Here is a 21866-nt window from a genome sequence, read left to right on the forward strand (position 1 = left end):
AGAGATAAAATTTGTGCAGTGCATCCCAATTAGCAGAAAATAAATTGCATATTTGAAGTAACTATTCCAAAGGTGTCACTTGGTGGATTTAATTGTTGGTCCCAACATAATACACAATACACACAATGAATGTGCTCAAAATGCAGCATTCAGCTGCAGAGAATGAAGAATCAACTTTAAAGTCGAACAGAAGCAAACATGCTGCAAATCTGAACTGGAGTCACAAGTGACTACAGCAAAAGTGCAACTAGATTGCGAAAAGGTGAGTATCGTCCAAATTGATGAAGCTTTTAAACATTATGGGCCCAATAGTAAACATGAAGTAAAAACCTGAGGACAAGACAGCAAAACACAATGCAGACTTCCAATCAGTAATCACTCAATTCAGAACAAGCTGCACTCCAGAATACATAGCTGGTTTATTGTTAATTGCCTTATACAACATACATGGTTTTAATACAACAAAAAAAACTTCAAAATCAGGAATTTTTTTTTTGAACAATTAGCACTAAAACATTTCCATTGGAAATGTGCTAAATATACATATGTCTGTCATTTCATTACCATCTTATAGCAGTTTTCTTATGAGTTACTAGCCTAAATAGCACACTTCTTCTGTAGTCATGCATATCGGAGTTAAATTCTGAAGATCCAATCACATGGGAAGTCCATTCACTGCAGTGATTCATTCCTGCATAGTATATATATGTGTGTATATATAAGCTAACAAATATAAAAAGAACCAGCTACACAACAGGAAACTTCAGGAGCTGTTAAGCACATTCTTTAGAAGCCGTGAACCTTTAACTGCTCCTCCTTCACGATGCCAACCTGAGCAAATATAAATGGAAGAGAAAAAAAAAAATCAAAGATTGTTGTACAGGTAGGCTCAGAGTCCTCCAACAGGAACGCTGTTTAGGGATTGCATGCAAAGACAAAAAGCTACATCCACTGAAACAAAAGCTGAAAAGAATTTATAATACAATTCGAGAATACAAAATCTACCAGCAATTTGAAACTTTAATTAAAATTTGTTCACGTGAAGCAGCACACATTCTGAGCGAGAGCCAACAGCATGCTTGGGACGCCTCTACACTCAAGACCACAGCCCCAAAATTCAATAAATTCTTTTCCCCTTTGGAGAAGTGCAAGTGAGTGAGAGAAGGAAATTTTTTTTTTTTTATAAACTGAAGTACTTCAAAGAAACCACAGTAAGGACATTTCTCACAGCAGAGACCCAAAGGTCAGGTTCCCTCACTACTGGTCAGAGCATTCTGGAACCATTACCAATGGGCAGCGTGCCCTAGTACAAAATAGCAAGCACCAGTACTTCCAAAAGGCACACCCCTGACAATGCAATTTCCAAACCTATAGCATGATTTCCCAAGGCCAGGCTAGCTCAACTAATTTGCAACCCCATTTCACTTGCTACTTCTTTTCCCACTAATGGAAGATCCCTCTTCAGCTTCCCCCCTCCACTGTTCAATTTTCACTATGCAATTGTATCCCCACATTGCCTATTTCTCGATTTTACTGCCTCACATTGGAAGCTCACTAATCCAAAGCTAGTTCAAATCTAATGTTTTAAATATTTGCGGCTGATGTTATGGATCTGAACACAAAAAAAGTGTTTGATGCCAAGTGCCACATAATAGGCTTGTAAGCAAAATTAAAGCCCTTGGAATTAAGAAGGGTCAGTGGCAACATGGATACAAAACTGGCAAAGTAGCAGTGAATGGCTGTTTTTCAGACTGGAAGTATACAGTAGTGCTTGCCACAGTTTGATATTAGGAAGAGGGCTCTGATATAGTTACCCGGACTTGAGTATATAAGGTATCATTTCAAAGTCTGCACATAATACAAAACAATGAGGTGGATATTAACAGACTTCAGGTCATATTTAGTTTAGAGATACAGCACTGAAACAGGCCCTTCGGCCCACCGAGTCTGTGCCGACCATCAACCACCCGTTTACACTAATCCTACACTAATCCCATATTCCTATCACATCCCCACCTATCCCTATATATTTCCCTACCACCTACCTATACTAGGGGCAATTTCCAATGGCCAATTTACCTATCAACCTGCAAGTCTTTTGGCATGTGGGAGGAAACCGGAGCACCCGGAGGAAACCCACGCAGACACAGGGAGAACTTGCAAACTCCACACAGGCAGTACCCGGAATTGAACCCGGGTCGCTGGAGCTGTGAGGCTACGGTGCTAACCACTGCGCCACTGTGCCGCCCTAAATATGCTAGTGAAATGGGGAGACATGGCAGATGAAATATGAAATGATACATTTTTGCAGCAAGAATGAGTGGAGGCAATATAAATTATACAACTTAAAAGACGGTGTATGTACACAAATGTTTGAAGGTGGCAAAACACCTGATGGCACCTAACTTGGAGGCGCAGCAGTGAGGATATGAATTGCCTGCAACAGGACATAGATAGGTTAGCAGAGGGCAGAGGTGGCAGATGGAACCTAATACTGACAAGTGTTAAGTGTTGCATTTTGGCAGAAGGAATAGGGAGGGGCAATATAGACTTAAAGGCAGTTCTAGTGTGTAGGAACAGAGGGACCTACGGGTACATGTACATAGATCTTTAAAGGTGGTAGGACATATTGAGAGAGTGGTTAGTAAAGCATATGGAATCTTGGGCTTCATAAAAAAAGGCATGGAGTACAAAAACAGGGAAGTTATGCTGAACTTTTACAAAACTCTGGTTAGGCCTCAACTAGAGTATTGCATCCAATTCTGGTCACCACACTTCAGGAAGGATGTGAGGGTCCTTTGGAGGATGCAGAGGGCATTTACCAGAATGGTTCCAGGGATGGAGAATTTCAGTTACAAGTTTAGGTTGGAAAAGCTGGGTTTGTTCTCCTTAGAAAAGGGGAGATTTAATACAAGTGTACAAGATTATGACAGGCTCAGATAAGTTAGACAAGGAAAAACTGTTCCAATTAACAGATTGTACAAGGACTAGAGGACACAGATTGAAAGTTTTGGGCATAACATGCAAGGGGAATATGAGGAAGCTTTTTTATGCAGCATGTGGTAATGACCAGGAACACACTGCCCACAAGGGTGGTGGAAGCGGAGATGATCAATGACTTCAAGAGAATGCTGGATGGCCACCTGAGGGAAAGAGACTTGTAGGGCTACAGGGATCAAGCCAAGGCGTGGGACGACTGCATAGCTCCGTGGAGAGCCAACGCAGACTCAATGGACTGAATGGCCTACTTCTGTGCCGTAAATGATTGAGGTTAAAAAGGCATGCGTGATCACACTGAATTTATTAACAGACATACAGTACAAAAGGTAATTTACTAAACCATTATAAAAGACTTGTTAGGCCTCATCTGGAGTATTGTGCCCAATTCTGGGCACACTTTAGGAAGTCACAGCTTGAGAGGGGACGCAGAACAGATTTACTGGAATGGTACCAGAGACTAAAAATTTTAATTATGTGGAGACACGACAGAAGCTGGGGATATTCTCCTTAGAGCTGAGAAGGTTAAGAAAAGATTTAACCGAGGTGTTCAAAATCATGAATGATTGAGGGTAATTAAGGAGAAAGCTTCCAGTAGAAGTAATTAGGACACAAATTTAAGGCGATTGGCAAAGAACAGAAGTGAGAGGATTTTTTTTGAAAATTAACAGTGAGTTGTGATCTGAAATGCATTGCTTTGAGGGGGTGGTGGAAGCTGAGTCAATGAGAATTGGATTATTACTTGAAGCAAAAAAAAATTGCAGGGCTAAGGGAGAAAAGCAGAGGAGTGGGACGAATTGGACAGCTCTTTCAAAGAGTCAGCACAGCAAGGTGGACTGAATGCCCTCCTTCCATGTTGTATCATTCTATGATTTTATGAAACTGTTCATGTCATTTAAAACTTGCATACAGGGCAGCACAGTGGTTAGTACTGCAGCCTCACAGCTCCAGCGACTCGGCTTCAATTCTGGGTACTGCCTGTGTGGAGTTTGCAAGTTCTCCCTGTGTGGGTTTCCTCCGGGTGCTCCGGTTTTCTCCCACATGCCAAAGACTTGCAGGTTGATAGGTAAATTGGCCATTATAAATTGCCCCTAGTATAGGTAGGTGGTAGGGAAATATAGGGACAGGTGGGGATGTGGTAGGAATATGGAATTAGTGTAGGATTAGTATAAATGGGTGGTTGATGGTCAGCAAAGACTCGGTGGGCCGAAGGGCCTGTTTCAGTGCTGTATCTCAAACTAAAAAGTAGCATTTCTGAAAGAGTGACTTGCGTCACGCAGAAAATGAAAATTTCTCTTTACATTTTTAAAATAAAAATTTAGGATGGGCTGATTACTCCACATACGGGAATTGTGAACAGAAAGCCTAAATGTAATTGCAAGCCATCCCAAATCCGTAAGCAAAAATCAGACAAAGACCAACTGCATACTGCGTATTTTCAGAACCCAGATCGTTCCGAATACAACTGATGTCACTAATCAGGTTTAGTATGTCATGACTTAGTTAAGTCATTCTAAAGAGGTCCATGTACGTAAGAGCTTTGGAGAGTCCACTTCACACATTCCCTCAGTAGAATTTTTTTTTAAAAAGCCAACACACAGAAATCAATTTCAGTGGCATAGCAGGCTGTTAGAATCACAGGTTTTTGGTGCACTGCCAAATCTGTAACTTTAGACAGATTTCTCATTTCTACAGGAATAGAATGAGCAACTTTTTCCTCACCTCCAGAAGAAATTGGCAGATATTCTTCCGCTGGTCACCTTGAAGCTGGATTACCTCACCGTATTCAGGGTGTTCTATCACAGTACCATTGCAGGCAAATTTCTACAAAGAAAAGGATCAGTTATGCAGAAATCTCCTTTGAAGTGGTAAATTTGACTGGAACAGGCAACTGCTCCAACTACTTTCTGAAGTAATCGAATAGCAAAATATTTAATATTCAAGAATAGATTGCAAATTCTTATAGGTCAAGTTATCAAGCCAAAGTTGCCCTACAAGAATTAGGAAATGCTAAGTAAATCAAATACATGTCTAAACCAAGGATTGCCGTGGTCCAGATACCAAGTCTATTTTACCCATATTACCAATTTCATTTATAGATGAAATTATTTAAGTATAAAATCATAAATCAAATTTTTGCAATAGCCCACCTAAGTGTAGTAAAAATACCTTTTTAAAGGCTTTCACAAGTTTCTTTTTATCATAATCATCTGCGATGCCTTGGACAGTGGTCAGTGTCTTCCTGCCGTTACGTTGCTGAATTCTTATATGGATGTACTCTTCAGTCCCTGCCGGGAGTCGGTCATCACCCTTAGTTGCATCAGCAAAGGGGTCTGCAACAAATTCAAGAGTTGGCAACATTTCTCAGCTTAAGATGCAAGAACATGGAGCAAACATTTTAATATTCAATGAACTGTAAATTATAGAAACTAAACATTGAGGAATCTTTAGTAACAAGTTACATAAATTACAATTTCAAATGGGATAACCATGCAGCAGTGGATCTGGCCAGTTACAATATCTCTCCCCTCCAAATTAATCCTGAACTGGACCAGCATCAGATACTTGGAGCATAATTGTACATGGTGGTGACTGCCAAAAAAATGCTGATTTCTCCACAGAATCCAACACATCAATCGTCCAAAACTAGGAGGAAGGTAGTCAAGTGTAATCCTTATATATCTGACAGTTTAGGCCTTCAACTTTCTGACCTGCACGTGTACTCTGGATGACCTGACCCGAAGGGATTCGATGACGTGTTGGGTTTGGGTCGGGCTGCTCTTCGGGCTCAGGTCGGGCACACAGCAAGAATTGCAAGTTATGTGTTAAAAGTTAAAAACTTACCTGAGCTGCAAGTCCGGAACCTCAATCAGGGAAACTCAGTCTGTGCAGTGAGCTTCTCTATGACGTCATCACACTCAGACTGCAGCTTCCTGAAGATTGGGAGTCGGAAGGCAAGTAAAGGGAAGATTCCAGTAGTCGGGTCAGACGGAAAATGAAGGGACTTGGGTGGGGTCCGATGTGGTTCCGTCGGGTGCTTTTTGTGTGACTTGCAGGCCTTTACTCTGGATACTTCTATAGATGAGTCTGACAGACTATTTCAAGACCTCTGTCATTATTTAGGAGGAAGGGGAAACGAACTGGGGCAAGTTTTCACACACTACATTGAAAAGACTTATGGGGAGGGAATCTTAGAATGGTTACTACATAGATGGAGGCCATTCAGGTCATCATGTTCGTGCTGTCTCTCTGCAACAGCAATTTAGCCAGTCCCTCTTGCCCACCGTTTTCCAATCTCTCCACGTAACAAGATCCTCATGGACACAATACCCAACAAGTGAGGACAAACCAGTGTTTTATAAAACGTTGAGAACATAAATAGTAACAGGTGTAGGCCATTCAATGAGATCATGGCTGATCAACCACTTCAACACCATTTTCCTACACGATCTCTGTATCTCTTGATGTTTTTAATATGTAGAAACCTATCATAGAAAGTTTACAGCACAGAAACAGGCCACTTGGCTCATTGCGTCTGTACCGACTGAAAAATGATCCACCCATTCTAATCCCATGTGCATTTTAACCACTTTCTCGATTTGTGCACATCTATCCTAAGATCCTGACGGGTCTTGACAGGGTGGATGTGAAAAGGATGCTTCCTCTTGTGGGAGAATCTAGAACTAGGGCTCACTGTTTAAAAATAAGAGGTCACCCATTTAAGACTGATGGAGAAATTTCTTCTCCGAGGGTCATGAGTCTTTCGAACTCTCTTCCTCAAGCAATGGGGTACAAGGTTATAGGGGGCAGGCAGGGATATGGAGTAGAGGTTACAATCAGATCAGCCATGATCTTGTTGAATGGCGGAACAGGCTCGAGGGGTCAAGTGGCCTACTCCCAATTCGTATTTTCGTGTGCATCCCCCGGTCACTGTTCTTACATCCCCTTTAGAATTGTACCCTTTAATTTATATTGCCTCTCCTTGTTCTTCCTACCAAAATGCATCAGTACACACTTCCCTGCATTAAATTTTATCTGTCACCTGCATACCTATTCCACTAGCCTGTCTAGGTCCTCTTGACATCTATCAGTATCCTTCTCAGTTTACAATGCTTCCAAGTTTTGAGTCATCTACAATTTTTTTTTTTTAACCCTTCCCTGTACACCCAAGTCAATGTCACTAATATATCATCAAGAAAAGCAGTGATCCTAGTACTAATACAAAGGGAACCCCACTGTAGACTGTCCTCCAGTTCAAAAAGACCATTCATCACTACTGTTTCCTGTCATTTAGCCAACTTTGTATCCATGCTACCAGTGTCCCTTTTATTCCATGGATTTCAACTTTGATGGCAAGCCTATTATGTGGCACTTTATCAAATGACATGCACACCACATCAACTGCATCACCCTCATTAACCATGTCCATTACTTCATCAAAAACTCAAGTTAGTTGAACACAATTTGCCTTTAACAAATCTGTGCTGGCTTTCCTTAATTAATCCATACTTGTGCAAGTGACAATTTTGTCCTGGATCCTCATTTCTAAAAGCTTTCCCACCAAGGTTAAACTGATTGAACTCTAGTTACTGGGTTTTGAACAAGAACGTCACATTGGCAATTCTCCAGTCCTCTGACACCACTGCATTATCTAAGGACTGGAAGATTATGGTCAGCACTGCCGCAGTTTCCACCCTTACTGCCCTCAGCATCCTCGGATGCTTCCATCCAGTCCTGGTGACTTATCAACTTTTAAGTACAGCCAGCCTTTCATATGCATCCTCTATCAATTTTTTTTTTAGCCCATCTAGTATCTCAACTACATCCTCTTTCACTATGACTTTGGCAATATCACATCCCTTGGTCAAGACAGATGCAAAGCACTCATTTAGTGCCTCAGACATTCCATGTCCTCTGCATCCTGGCATTGATTCCCTCTTTGGTCCCTAAATGGCCCCACCCTTCCACTACTACCCTTTTACTATATTCTCACAGATGACCATTGGATTTCCTTTTGTTAGCTGCCATTGTCTTCTCATGCGCTCTCTTTGCCTCACTTGCCTTTTCACTTCTCTGAACTTTCTATAACCAGCCTGGTTCCCCATTGCATTATCAACCTGACATGTCAGACGCATCCTTACTCTCCATCTTTAGTCATCCAGAGATCTCTGCTTTGGTTGCCCTACCTCTTGCCCTCACAGAAATGTATCATGACTATACCCAAAACACCCCCTTTTTAAGGCAGCCCATTGAACCACTACAGTTCTACCTGCCAATCTTCCGTTCACACCCCACTGAAATTGATCCTTCTGAAATAGACTCAAGACTGACCCTAAATTTCCAGTTACCCTAAACATAAAATTATAATCACTGATCCTTCACAGAATTGGAGGGAAACCAGTGGACGTGTTGGGGGGGGGGGGGAAGAGGACCTGTGGGGGGAGCTGTCGAGGGCTGCCAGGAGAACCTGCAGGCAGAGCTTATGAGTGGGGAGTTATGCAAGAAAGGGGAAGAGAGAAGAGAACCTGTGGACAGAGCTTGAGAGACAGAGAGAAGCTATTCGGCTGGGGGGTGGGGGCGGCGTGCCATTCTACGGGGGGGTGGGGAGGGGTGAAGTGCGTGCCATTCTACGGGGGGGTGGGGAGGGGTGAAGTGCGTGCCAGTCTACGGGGGGGGGAAGTGCGTGCCAGTCTACGGGGGGGGAAGTGCGTGCCAGTCTACGGGGGGGGAAGTGCGTGCCAGTCTACGGGGGGGGGAAGTGCGTGCCAGTCTACGGGGGGGGAAGTGCGTGCCAGTCTACGGGGGGGGGAAGTGCGTGCCAGTCTACGGGGGGGGGAAGTGCGTGCCAGTCTACGGGGGGGGAAGTGCGTGCCAGTCTACGGGGGGGGAAGTGCGTGCCAGTCTACGGGGGGGGAAGTGCGTGCCAGTCTACGGGGGGGGAAGTGCGTGCCAGTCTACGGGGGGGGAAGTGCGTGCCAGTCTACGGGGGGGGAAGTGCGTGCCAGTCTACGGGGGGGGGAAGTGCGTGCCAGTCTACGGGGGGGGAGGTGCGTGCCAGTCTACGGGGGGGGGAAGTGCGTGCCAGTCTACGGGGGGGGAAGTGCGTGCCAGTCTACGGGGGGGGAAGTGCGTGCCAGTCTACGGGGGGGGAAGTGCGTGCCAGTCTACGGGGGGGGAAGTGCGTGCCAGTCTACGGGGGGGGAAGTGCGTGCCAGTCTACGGGGGGGGAAGTGCGTGCCAGTCTACGGGGGGGGAAGTGCGTGCCAGTCTACGGGGGGGGGAAGTGCGTGCCAGTCTACGGGGGGGGGAAGTGCGTGCCAGTCTACGGGGGGGTGAAGTGCGTGCCAGTCTACGGGGGGTGAAGTGCGTGCCAGTCTACGGGGGAGGGGGGTGAAGTGCGTGCCAGTCTACGGGGGAGGGGGGTGAAGTGCGTGCCAGTCTACGGGGGAGGGGGGTGAAGTGCGTGCCAGTCTACGGGGGCGGGGGGTGAAGTGCGTGCCAGTCTACGGGGGCGGGGGGTGAAGTGCGTGCCAGTCTACGGGGGCGGGGGGTGAAGTGCGTGCCAGTCTACGGGGGCGGGGGGTGAAGTGCGTGCCAGTCTACGGGGGCGGGGGGTGAAGTGCGTGCCAGTCTACGGGGGCGGGGGGTGAAGTGCGTGCCAGTCTACGGGGGCGGGGGGGTGAAGTGCGTGCCAGTCTACGGGGGCGGGGGGGTGAAGTGCGTGCCAGTCTACGGGGGCGGGGGGGTGAAGTGCGTGCCAGTCTACGGGGGCGGGGGGTGAAGTGCGTGCCAGTCTACGGGGGCGGGGGGTGAAGTGCGTGCCAGTCTACGGGGGCGGGGGGTGAAGTGCGTGCCAGTCTACGGGGGCGGGGGGTGAAGTGCGTGCCAGTCTACGGGGGCGGGGGGTGAAGTGCGTGCCAGTCTACGGGGGCGGGGGGTGAAGTGCGTGCCAGTCTACGGGGGCGGGGGGTGAAGTGCGTGCCAGTCTACGGGGGCGGGGGGTGAAGTGCGTGCCAGTCTACGGGGGCGGGGGGTGAAGTGCGTGCCAGTCTACGGGGGCGGGGGGTGAAGTGCGTGCCAGTCTACGGGGGCGGGGGGTGAAGTGCGTGCCAGTCTACGGGGGCGGGGGGTGAAGTGCGTGCCAGTCTACGGGGGCGGGGGGTGAAGTGCGTGCCAGTCTACGGGGGCGGGGGGTGAAGTGCGTGCCAGTCTACGGGGGCGGGGGGTGAAGTGCGTGCCAGTCTACGGGGGCGGGGGGTGAAGTGCGTGCCAGTCTACGGGGGCGGGGGGTGAAGTGCGTGCCAGTCTACGGGGGCGGGGGGTGAAGTGCGTGCCAGTCTACGGGGGCGGGGGGTGAAGTGCGTGCCAGTCTACGGGGGCGGGGGGTGAAGTGCGTGCCAGTCTACGGGGGCGGGGGGTGAAGTGCGTGCCAGTCTACGGGGGCGGGGGGTGAAGTGCGTGCCAGTCTACGGGGGCGGGGGGTGAAGTGCGTGCCAGTCTACGGGGGCGGGGGGTGAAGTGCGTGCCAGTCTACGGGGGCGGGGGGGTGAAGTGCGTGCCAGTCTACGGGGGCGGGGGGGTGAAGTGCGTGCCAGTCTACGGGGGCGGGGGGTGAAGTGCGTGCCAGTCTACGGGGGCGGGGGGTGAAGTGCGTGCCAGTCTACGGGGGCGGGGGGTGAAGTGCGTGCCAGTCTACGGGGGCGGGGGGTGAAGTGCGTGCCAGTCTACGGGGGCGGGGGGTGAAGTGCGTGCCAGTCTACGGGGGCGGGGGGTGAAGTGCGTGCCAGTCTACGGGGGCGGGGGGTGAAGTGCGTGCCAGTCTACGGGGGCGGGGGGTGAAGTGCGTGCCAGTCTACGGGGGCGGGGGGTGAAGTGCGTGCCAGTCTACGGGGGCGGGGGGGTGAAGTGCGTGCCAGTCTACGGGGGCGGGGGGGTGAAGTGCGTGCCAGTCTACGGGGGCGGGGGGGTGAAGTGCGTGCCAGTCTACGGGGGCGGGGGGGTGAAGTGCGTGCCAGTCTACGGGGGCGGGGGGGTGAAGTGCGTGCCAGTCTACGGGGGCGGGGGGGTGAAGTGCGTGCCAGTCTACGGGGGCGGGGGGGTGAAGTGCGTGCCAGTCTACGGGGGCGGGGGGGTGAAGTGCGTGCCAGTCTACGGGGGCGGGGGGGTGAAGTGCGTGCCAGTCTACGGGGGCGGGGGGGTGAAGTGCGTGCCAGTCTACGGGGGCGGGGGGGTGAAGTGCGTGCCAGTCTACGGGGGCGGGGGGGTGAAGTGCGTGCCAGTCTACGGGGGCGGGGGGGTGAAGTGCGTGCCAGTCTACGGGGGCGGGGGGGTGAAGTGCGTGCCAGTCTACGGGGGCGGGGGGTGAAGTGCGTGCCAGTCTACGGGGGCGGGGGGTGAAGTGCGTGCCAGTCTACGGGGGCGGGGGGTGAAGTGCGTGCAGTCTACGGGGGCGGGGGGTGAAGTGCGTGCCAGTCTACGGGGGCGGGGGGTGAAGTGCGTGCCAGTCTACGGGGGCGGGGGGTGAAGTGCGTGCCAGTCTACGGGGGCGGGGGTGAAGTGCGTGCCAGTCTACGGGGGCGGGGGGTGAAGTGCGTGCCAGTCTACGGGGGCGGGGGGTGAAGTGCGTGCCAGTCTACGGGGGCGGGGGGTGAAGTGCGTGCCAGTCTACGGGGGCGGGGGGTGAAGTGCGTGCCAGTCTACGGGGGCGGGGGTTGAAGTGCGTGCCAGTCTACGGGGGCGGGGGTTGAAGTGCGTGCCAGTCTACGGGGGCGGGGGGTGAAGTGCGTGCCAGTCTACGGGGGCGGGGGGTGAAGTGCGTGCCAGTCTACGGGGGCGGGGGGTGAAGTGCGTGCCAGTCTACGGGGGCGGGGGGTGAAGTGCGTGCCAGTCTACGGGGGCGGGGGGTGAAGTGCGTGCCAGTCTACGGGGGCGGGGGGTGAAGTGCGTGCCAGTCTACGGGGGGTGAAGTGCGTGCCAGTCTATGGGGGGTGAAGTGCGTGCCAGTCTATGGGGGGTGAAGTGCGTGCCAGTCTATGGGGGGTGAAGTGCGTGCCAGTCTATGGGGGGTGAAGTGCGTGCCAGTCTATGGGGGGTGAAGTGCGTGCCAGTCTATGGGGGGTGAAGTGCGTGCCAGTCTATGGGGGGTGAAGTGCGTGCCAGTCTGTGGGGGGTGAAGTGCGTGCCAGTCTGTGGGGGGTGAAGTGCGTGCCAGTCTGTGGGGGGTGAAGTGCGTGCCAGTCTGTGGGGGTGGGGGGTGAAGTGCGTGCCAGTCTACGGGGGCGGGGGGTGAAGTGCGTGCCAGTCTACGGGGGCGGGGGGTGAAGTGCGTGCCAGTCTACGGGGGCGGGGGGTGAAGTGCGTGCCAGTCTACGGGGGCGGGGGGTGAAGTGCGTGCCAGTCTACGGGGGCGGGGGGTGAAGTGCGTGCCAGTCTACGGGGGCGGGGGGTGAAGTGCGTGCCAGTCTACGGGGGCGGGGGGGTGAAGTGCGTGCCAGTCTACGGGGGCGGGGGGTGAAGTGCGTGCCAGTCTACGGGGGCGGGGGGTGAAGTGCGTGCCAGTCTACGGGGGCGGGGGGTGAAGTGCGTGCCAGTCTACGGGGGCGGGGGGTGAAGTGCGTGCCAGTCTACGGGGGTGGGGGGTGAAGTGCGTGCCAGTCTATGGGGGGTGAAGTGCGTGCCAGTCTATGGGGGGTGAAGTGCGTGCCAGTCTATGGGGGGTGAAGTGCGTGCCAGTCTATGGGGGGTGAAGTGCGTGCCAGTCTATGGGGGGTGAAGTGCGTGCCAGTCTATGGGGGGTGAAGTGCGTGCCAGTCTATGGGGGGTGAAGTGCGTGCCAGTCTATGGGGGGTGAAGTGCGTGCCAGTCTGTGGGGGTGGGGGGTGAAGTGCGTGCCAGTCTGTGGGGGTGGGGGGTGAAGTGCGTGCCAGTCTATGGGGGGGGGGTGAAGTGCGTGCCTGTCTATGGGGGTGGGGGGTGAAGTGCGTGCCTGTCTATGGGGGTGGGGGGTGAAGTGTGTGCCAGTCTATGGGGGTGGGGGGGTGAAGTGTGTGCCAGTATATTGGGGGGGGTGGGAAAGAGAGAGAGAGTGTGTGCCAGTCTATGGGGGGAGGGGGTGAAGTCTATGCCAGTCTATAGGGGGAGGGGGGGAAGTGTGTGCCAGTCTATGGGGGTGGGGGGTGAAGTGTGTGCCAGTCTATGGGGGTGGGGGGTGAAGTGTGTGCCAGTCTATGGGGGTGGGGGGTGAAGTGTGTGCCAGTCTATGGGGGTGGGGGGTGAAGTGTGTGCCAGTCTATGGGGGTGGGGGGTGAAGTGTGTGCCAGTCTATGGGGGTGGGGGGTGAAGTGTGTGCCAGTCTATGGGGGTGGGGGGTGAAGTGTGTGCCAGTCTATGGGGGTGGGGGGCGAAGTGTGTGCCAGTCTATGGGGGTGGGGGGCGAAGTGTGTGCCAGTCTATGGGGATGGGGGGCGAAGTGTGTGCCAGTCTATGGGGGTGGGGGGTGAAGTGTGTGCCAGTCTATGGGGGTGGGGGTGAAGTGTGTGCCAGTCTATGGGGGTGGGGGGTGAAGTGTGTGCCAGTCTATGGGGGTGGGGGGTGAAGTGTGTGCCAGTCTATGGGGGTGGGGGGGGGGAGGAGAAGAGAAGTGTGTGCCAGTATATTGGGGGGGGCGGGTGGGAAAGAGAGAGAGAGTGTGTGCCAGTCTATGGGGGGGAGGGGGTGAAGTCTATGCCAGTCTATAGGGGGAGGGGGGGAAGTGTGTGCCAGTCTATGGGGGTGGGGGTGAAGTGCGTGCCAGTCTATGGGGGTGGGGGGTGAAGTGCGTGCCAGTCTATGGGGGTGGGGGGTGAAGTGCGTGCCAGTCTATGGGGGTGGGGGGTGAAGTGCGTGCCAGTCTATGGGGGGGTGAAGTGCGTGCCAGTCTATGGGGGTGGGGGGTGAAGTGCGTGCCTGTCTATGGGGGTGGGGGGTGAAGTGCGTGCCTGTCTATGGGGGTGGGGGGTGAAGTGCGTGCCTGTCTATGGGGGTGGGGGGTGAAGTGCGTGCCTGTCTATGGGGGTGGGGGTGAAGTGTGTGCCAGTCTATGGGGTGTGGGGGGTGAAGTGTGTGCCAGTCTATGGGGTGTGGGGAGGGGTGTGCGTGCCAGTCTATGGGGTGGGGGGAAGAGAGAAAGCGGGTGCCAGTCTGTGGGGTGGGGGGTGTAAGGCGGGCGCCAGTCTATGGGGTGGGGGGGGTGTAAGGCGGGCGCCAGTCTATGGGGTGGGGGGGGTGTAAGGCGGGCGCCAGTCTATGGGGTGGGGGGGGGGGTGTAAGGCGGGCACCAGTCTATGGGGTGGGGGGGGGGGTGTAAGGCGGGCACCAGTCTATGGGGTGGGGGGGGGGGGTGTAAGGCGGGCACCAGTCTATGGGGTGGGGTGGGGGGGGGAGAGAAAAGAGGGTGCCAGTCTATGGGGTGTGGGGAGGGGGTGTGTGTGCCAGTCTATGGGGTGGGGGGAAGAGAGAAGGCGGGCGCCAGTCTGTGGGGTGGGGGGGGTGTAAGGCGGGCGCCAGTCTGTGGGGTGGGGGGGGTTGTAAGGCGGGCGCCAGTCTGTGGGGTGGGGGGGTTGTAAGGCGGGCGCCAGTCTGTGGGGTGGGGGGGGGGTTGTAAGGCGGGCGCCAGTCTGTGGGGTGGGGGGGGTGTAAGGCGGGCGCCAGTCTGTGGGGTGGGGGGGGGGGGTGTAAGGCGGGCGCCAGTCTGTGGGGTGGGGGGGGGGGGTGTAAGGCGGGCGCCAGTCTGTGGGGTGGGGGGGGGGGTGTAAGGCGGGCGCCAGTCTGTGGGGTGGGGGGGGTGTAAGGCGGGCGCCAGTCTGTGGGGTGGGGGGGGGGGGAGAGAAAAGAGGGCGCCAGTCTATGGGGTGGGGGGGGGGGGGGGAGAGAAAAGAGGGTGCCAGTCTATGCGGTTGGGGGGGTGGGGGGTTGAAGGCGGGCGCCAGTCTGTGGGGTGACGGAAGGTGTCCAGTCTGTGGGGTGACGGAAGGTGTCCAGTCTGTGGGGTGACGGAAGGTGTCCAGTCTGTGGGGTGACGGAAGGTGTCCAGTCTGTGGGGTGACGGAAGGTGTTCAGTCTGTGGGGTGACGGAAGGTGTTCAGTCTGTGGGGTGACGGAAGGTGTTCAGTCTGTGGGGTGACGGAAGGTGTTCAGTCTGTGGGGGGGGGGGAAGCTGTGTGCGTCAGTCTGTGGGGTGGGGGGGGAAGGTGTGCGTCAGTCTGTGGGGTGGGGGGGGGAAGGTGTGCGTCAGTCTGTGGGGTGGGGGGGGGGAAGGTGTGCGTCAGTCTGTGGGGTGGGGGGGGGGAAGGTGTGCGTCAGTCTGTGGGGTGGGGGGGGGGAAGGTGTGCGTCAGTCTGTGGGGTGGGGGGGGGAAGGTGTGCGTCAGTCTGTGGGGTGGGGGGGGGAAGGTGTGCGTCAGTCTGTGGGGTGGGGGGGGGAAGGTGTGCGTCAGTCTGTGGGGTGGGGGGGGAAAGGTGTGCGTCAGTCTGTGGGGTGGGGGGGGGGAAGGTGTGCGTCAGTCTGTGGGGTGGGGGGGGAAGGTGTGCGTCAGTCTGTGGGGTGGGGGGGGGGGAAGGTGTGCGTCAGTCTGTGGGGTGATGGAAGGTGTTCAGTCTGTGGGGTGGGGGGGGAAGGTGTGCGTCAGTCTGTGGGGTGGGGGGAAGGTGTGCGTCAGTCTGTGGGGTGGGGGGGGAAGGTGTGCGTCAGTCTGTGGGGTGGGGGGAAGGTGTGCGTCAGTCTGTGGGGTGGGGGGGAAGGAGTGTGTCAGTCTGTGGGGTGGGGGGGAAGGTGTGTCAGTCTGTGGGGTGGGGGGGAAGGTGTGTCAGTCTTGTCAGTCTGTGGGGTGGGGGGGAAGGTGTGTGTCAGTCTGTGGGGTGGGGGGGAAGGAGTGTGTCAGTCTGTGGGGTGGGGGGGAAGGAGTGTGTCAGTCTGTGGGGTGGGGGGGAAGGTGTGTGTCAGTCTGTGGGGTGGGGGGGAAGGTGTGTGTCAGTCTGTGGGGTGGGGGGGAAGGTGTGTGTCAGTCTGTGGGGTGGGGGGGAAGGTGTGTGTCAGTCTGTGGGGTGGGGGGGAAGGTGTGTGTCAGTCTGTGGGGTGGGGGGAAGGTGTGCGTCAGTCTGTGGGGTGGGGGGAAGGTGTGCGTCAGTCTGTGGGGTGGGGGAAGGTGTGCGTCAGTCTGTGGGGTGGGGGAAGGTGTGCGTCAGTCTGTGGGAGGTGCGTCGGGGTGGGGAAGGTGTGCGTCAGTCTGTGGGGTGGGGGGGGAGGTGTGCGTCAGTCTGTGGGGTGGGGGGGAAGGTGTGCGTCAGTCTGTGGGGGGGGGGGGAAGGTGTGCGTCTGTCTGTGGGGTGGGGGGGGGGGGAAGGTGTGCGTCTGTCTGTGGGGTGGGGGGGGAAGGTGTGCGTCAGTCTGTGGGGTGGGGGGGGGAAGGTGTGCGTCAGTCTGTGGGGTGGGGGGGGGAAGGTGTGCGTCAGTCTGTGGGGTGGGGGGGGAAGGTGTTGTGTCAGTCTGTGGAGGTTGGGGTTGGGGAGGGAAGGTGTGCGTCAGTCTATGGGGGTGATGGAAGGTGTGCGTCAGTCTATGGGGTGATGGAAGGTGTTCAGTCTGTGGGGTGGGGGAAGGTGCGTTTGGTAATTTATTGGGGGTTGTTTATTGTGGGGTGGGGCTGGGTAACATTGTAGTCAAAACGAATGTAAAAATATCAACGAGCCCTCCGTAAAATGGCGGCGGCTGCAACGGGCGCGTCACTAAACTCGGTGACATTTCATACATCTGAACACGGGCGCACACATACATATATATATATATATATAAATATACACATACATACATAGGCTGCACCCGATTGTCGGGGTGGTTTAACAGAGATTGAGCCTTTATACAGGGAGTGTGTTTGGCGAAGGCACACTGCGCGCTCCACCCGCCTCCTCTTCAGACCCCGGGCGATCGCAGTTCCCTGAGCCGCTTTCCCCGCTCTCTCCCTCACACCGCTTCCCCACAGGCATCAGGCCCCCGGCTCCTTCCTTCCTTCCCTCCGGAGCGCCGCCGCCGCCATTTTTACCACAGCCCTCACCCAACAAAGGCGGAAAGAGAGGGGGGAGAAAATGACAAAAAAAAAATAAAAGTATTTTTTTTTAAAAAAAAAAGTTCAAGATACACAAAAGCAACAAGCAGGCGAAGGGCTTAAATCGGTAAGGGAATCCAGGGCCCGACGCCGAGGAGAAACGTTCAGCAGAAGAAACCGGACGGAGAGGCCGGCGACAGGAGCGGCTCCACAGGAAAGGAAAAAGACTCACCAAAAGATTGGAGGTTCTGAATATTGGACATGCGATATTAGTAGAAAGACTTGTCGAGAACGAAAAGCTGGTCGCCGTTGGATGCTGACTTTGTTCGGATGAATCTGTCTCTAGCTCTGACGAGTTTTTTTTTTCAACCGAGCGGCAAAACGCTGCGAACTCACTCCGCCCGCAGACAACTCTCCACAAAATGGCGGCCGCGCCCTTTTCCCCTCCCCCTCCCGGGTCCATGACGTCACCACCCTCCGCCGAGCATGCTGGGAAGCTCCATCTGTAGTTCCCTCCACCTCCTGCACCACCGTCCCAGGCCATTGCTGCAGGGACACCACTCGTCTCCAGCAGAATGGAAATGATTGAGTAATTGAAACCCCCTCCACTCAGCATTTTGTTGGAGAAACAATCAACTTGTAATATGTAACTATCCTCCACTCACAACATTTGCTGGAGAAGAAGACTTCTGCATGACTGAACAGACAAGACAAATGCAATTGTAATATTTACATATATAAATGATAACATCTTGTGTATGCCATGCACTTTCCGCCTAGATTTACCCTATTTCCTGTGCCACAATTTTTGAGTGATGCTTGTCTTCACATTTACAATGGAAAAATCCTATGTCCACATTTGCCAGTCACACTTTTTTTTTTGAAGCTGTCCATGCAGGTCTCCAAGCTTGTCCACTGCTTATCTAGCACTATTAGGGCGGCGCAGTGGTTAGCACCGCAGCCTCACAGCTCCAGCAACCCGGGTTTGATTCTGGGTACTGCCTGTGCGGAGTTTGCAAGTTCTCCCTGTTGCCGTGTGGGTTTTCGCCGGATGCTCCGGTTTCCTCCCACAGCCAAAGACTTGCAGGTTGATAGATAAATTGGCCATTATAAATTGCCCCTAGTGTAGGTAGGTGGGTGGAGAATGGTAGGGAATATGGGATTATTGTAGGGTTAGTATAAATGGGTGGTTGCTGGTTGGCACAGACTCGGTGGGCCGAAGGGCCTGTTTCAGTGCTGTATCTCTGTATGAATATGAATAAATAATCAACTTGTAATATGTAACTATCCTCCACTCACAACATTTTGCTGGATGTTCTGGGGTTTAGATGTTTCAAAAGGAATAGGGAGGGAGGTAAAAGAGGTGGGGGAGTGGCATTGCTAATCAGGGATAGTATCACAGCTGCAGAAAGGGAGGTCGTCGAGGAGGGTTTGTCTACTGAGTCATTCTGGGTGGAAGTCAGAAACAGGAAAGGAGCAGTCACTTTATTGGGAGTTTTCTATAGACCCCCCAATAGCAACAGAGACACGGAGGAACAGATTGGGAGGCAGATTTTGGAAGTGCAGAAGTAACAGGGTTGTTGTCATGGGTGACTTCAACTTCCCTAATATTGATTGGAACCTCCTTAGTGCAAATAGTTTGGATGGAGCAGATTTTGTCAGGTGTGTCCAGGAAGGTTTCCTGACTCAATATGTAGATAGGCCGACTAGAGGGGAGACTATGTTGGACTTGGTGCTTGGCAACGAACCAGGCCAGGTGGCAGATCTCTCGGTGGGAGAGCATTTTGGTGATAGTGATCACAACTCCCTGACCTTTACTATAGTCATGGAGAGGGACAGGAGCAGACGGGATGGGAAAATATTTAATTGGGGGAGGGGGAATTACAATGCTATTAGGCAGGAACTGGGGAGCATAAATTGGGACCAGATGTTCTTAGGGAAATGCACGACAGAAATGTGGGGGTTGTTTAGGGAGCACTTGCTGCGACTGCTGGATAGGTTTGTCCTGATGAGGCAAGGAAGGGATGGTAGGGTGAAGGAACCTTGGATGACAAGAGATGTGGAACAGCTAGTCAAGAGGAAGAAGGAAGCTTACTTAAGGTTGAGGAAGCAAGGATCAGACAGGGCTCTAGAGGGTTACAAGGTAGCCAGGAAGGAACTGAAGAATGGACTTAGGAGAGCTAGAAGGGGACATGAAAAAGTCTTGGCGGGTAGGATTAAGGAAAATCCCAAGGCGTTCTACACTTATGTGAGGAACAAGAGGATGGCCAGAGCGAGGGTAGGGCCGATCAGGGATAGTGGAGGGAACTTGTGCCTGGAGTCGGAGGAGGTAGGGGAGGTCCTAAATGAATACTTTGCTTCAGTATTCACTAGTGAGAGGGACCTGGTCGTTTGTGAGGACAGCATGGAACAGGCTGATATGCTCGAACAGGTTGAGGTTAAGAGGGAGGATGTGCTGGAAATTTTGACTGATATGAGGACAGATAAGTCAGACGGGATATACCCAAGGATATTACGGGAAGCGAGGGAAGAGATTGCTGGGCCTTTGGCGATGATCTTTGCGTCTTCATTGTCCACTGGAGTAGTACCGGATGATTGGAGGGTGGAAAATGTTGTTCCCTTGTTCAAGAAAGGGAATAGGGATAACCCTGGGAATTATAGACCAGTCAGTCTTACGTCGGTAGTGGGCAAATTATTGGAGAGGATTCTGAGAGACAGGATTTATGATTATTTGGAAAAGCATGGTTTGATTAGAGACAGTCAGCATGGCTTTGTGAGGGGCAGGTCATGCCTCACAAGCCTTATTGAATTCTTTGAAGATGTGACAAAACACATTGATGAAGGAAGAGCAGTGGATGTGGTGTATTTGGATTTTAGCAAGGCGTTTGATAAGGTTCCCCATGGTAGGCTCATTCAGAAAGTAAGGAGGCATGGGATTCAGGGAAAGTTGGCTGTCTGGATATAAAATTGGCTGGCCCATAGAAGTCAGAGGGTGGTAGTAGATGGTAAGTATTCAGCATGGAGCTCGGTGACCAGTGGTGTTCCACAAGGATCTGTTCTGGAACCTCGGCTCTTTGTGATTTTTATAAATGACTTGGATGAGGAAGTGGAAGACTGGGTTAGCAAGTTTGCCGATGACACAAAGGTTGCTGGAGTTGTGGATAGTGTGGAAGGCTGTTGTAGGTTGCAACGGGACATTGACAGGATGCAGAGCTGGGCTGAGGAGTGGCAGATGGAGTTCAACCTGGAAAAGTGTGAAGTGATTCATTTTGGAAGGGTCAAATTTGAATGCGGAATACAGGCTTAAAGACAGGATTCTTGGTAGTGTGGAGGAACAGAGGGATCTTGGGGTCCATGTCCATAATCTCTCAAAGTTGCCACCCAAGTTGATAGGGTTGTTAAGAAGGCGTATGGTGTGTTGGCTTTCATTAACAGGGGGATTGAGTTTAAGAGCTGCGAGGTTATGCTGCAGCTCTATAAGGCCCTGGTTCGACCACACTTGGAATATTGTGTTCAGTTCTGGTCGCCTCATTATAGGAAGGATGTGGAAGCTTTAGAGAGGGTGCAGAGGAGATTTACCAGGATGCTGCCTGGACTGGAGGGCATGTCCTTCGAAGAAAGATTGAGGGAGCTAGGGCGTTTCTCATTGGAGCGAAGAAGGATGAGAGGTGACTTGATAGAGGGGTACAAGATGATGAGAGGCATAGATAGAGTGGATAGCCAGAGACTTTTTCCCAGGGTGGAAAGGACTTTCACCAGGGGGCATAATTTTAAGGTGATTGGAGGAAGGTTTCGGGGAGATGTCAGAGGTAGGTTCTTTACACAGAGAGTGGTGGGTGCGTGGAATGCGCTGCCAGCGGTGGTAGTAGAAGCAGATACATTAGGGGCATTTAAATGACTCTTGGATAGGTACGTGGATGATAGTAGAATGAAGGGTAGGTAGTTAATTTGATCTTAGAGTAGGTTAAAGGTTCGGCACAACATCGTGGGCCGAAGGGCCTGTACTGTGCTGTACTGTTCTATGTTATATGTTCTAAATAATCGACTTGTAATATGTAACTATCCTCCACTCACAACATTTTGCTGGAGATATAATCAACTTGTAATATGTAACTATCCTCCACTCACAGCATTGTGCTGGAGAAATAATCAACTTGTAATATGTAACTATCCTCCACTCACAGCATTTTGCTGGAGAAATAATCAACTTGTAATATGTAACTATCCTCCACTCACAACATTTTGCTGGAGAAATAATCAACTTGTAATATGTAACTATCCTCCACTCACAGCATTTTGCTGGAGAAATAATCAACTTGTAATATGTAACTATCCTCCACTCACAGCATTTTGCTGGAGAAATAATCAACTTGTAATATGTAACTATCCTCCACTCACAACATTTTGCTGGAGAAATAATCAACTTGTAATATGTAACTATCCTCCACTCACAGCATTTTGCTGGAGAAATAATCAACTTGTAATATGTAACTATCCTCCACTCACAGCATTTTGCTGGAGAAATAATCAACTTGTAATATGTAACTATCCTCCACTCACAACATTTTGCTGGAGAAATAATCAACTTGTAATATGTAACTATCCTCCACTCACAGCATTTTGCTGGAGAAATAATCGACTTGTAATATGTAACTATCCTCCACTCACAGCATTTTGCTGGAGAAATAATCAACTTGTAATATGTAACTATCCTCCACTCACTGCATTTTGCTGGAGAAATAATCGACTTGTAATATGTAACTATCCTCCACTCACAACATTTTGCTGGAGA

At 52.6% G+C, this 21866-nt stretch overlaps 1 protein-coding gene across 1 annotated transcript; it reads right to left on the bottom strand.

Annotated features, from left to right (window-relative positions):
* Positions 1-395: 395 nt before the first annotated feature.
* LOC137381969 (eukaryotic translation initiation factor 1b) lies at positions 396-17508 on the bottom strand. Its single transcript, XM_068054433.1, has 4 exons — positions 17307-17508; positions 5167-5330; positions 4720-4821; positions 396-831 (listed from the first exon to the last, which is right to left on the bottom strand). The coding sequence occupies exons 1-4, from the start codon at positions 17335-17337 to the stop codon at positions 787-789; spliced, it is 342 nt and encodes a 113-aa protein (XP_067910534.1). The 5' UTR covers positions 17338-17508; the 3' UTR covers positions 396-786.
* Between the last annotated feature and the right edge of the window lie 4358 nt (positions 17509-21866).

This window comes from Heterodontus francisci, chromosome 2, assembly GCF_036365525.1.
Source record: "Heterodontus francisci isolate sHetFra1 chromosome 2, sHetFra1.hap1, whole genome shotgun sequence".
NCBI lineage: Eukaryota > Metazoa > Chordata > Chondrichthyes > Heterodontiformes > Heterodontidae > Heterodontus > Heterodontus francisci.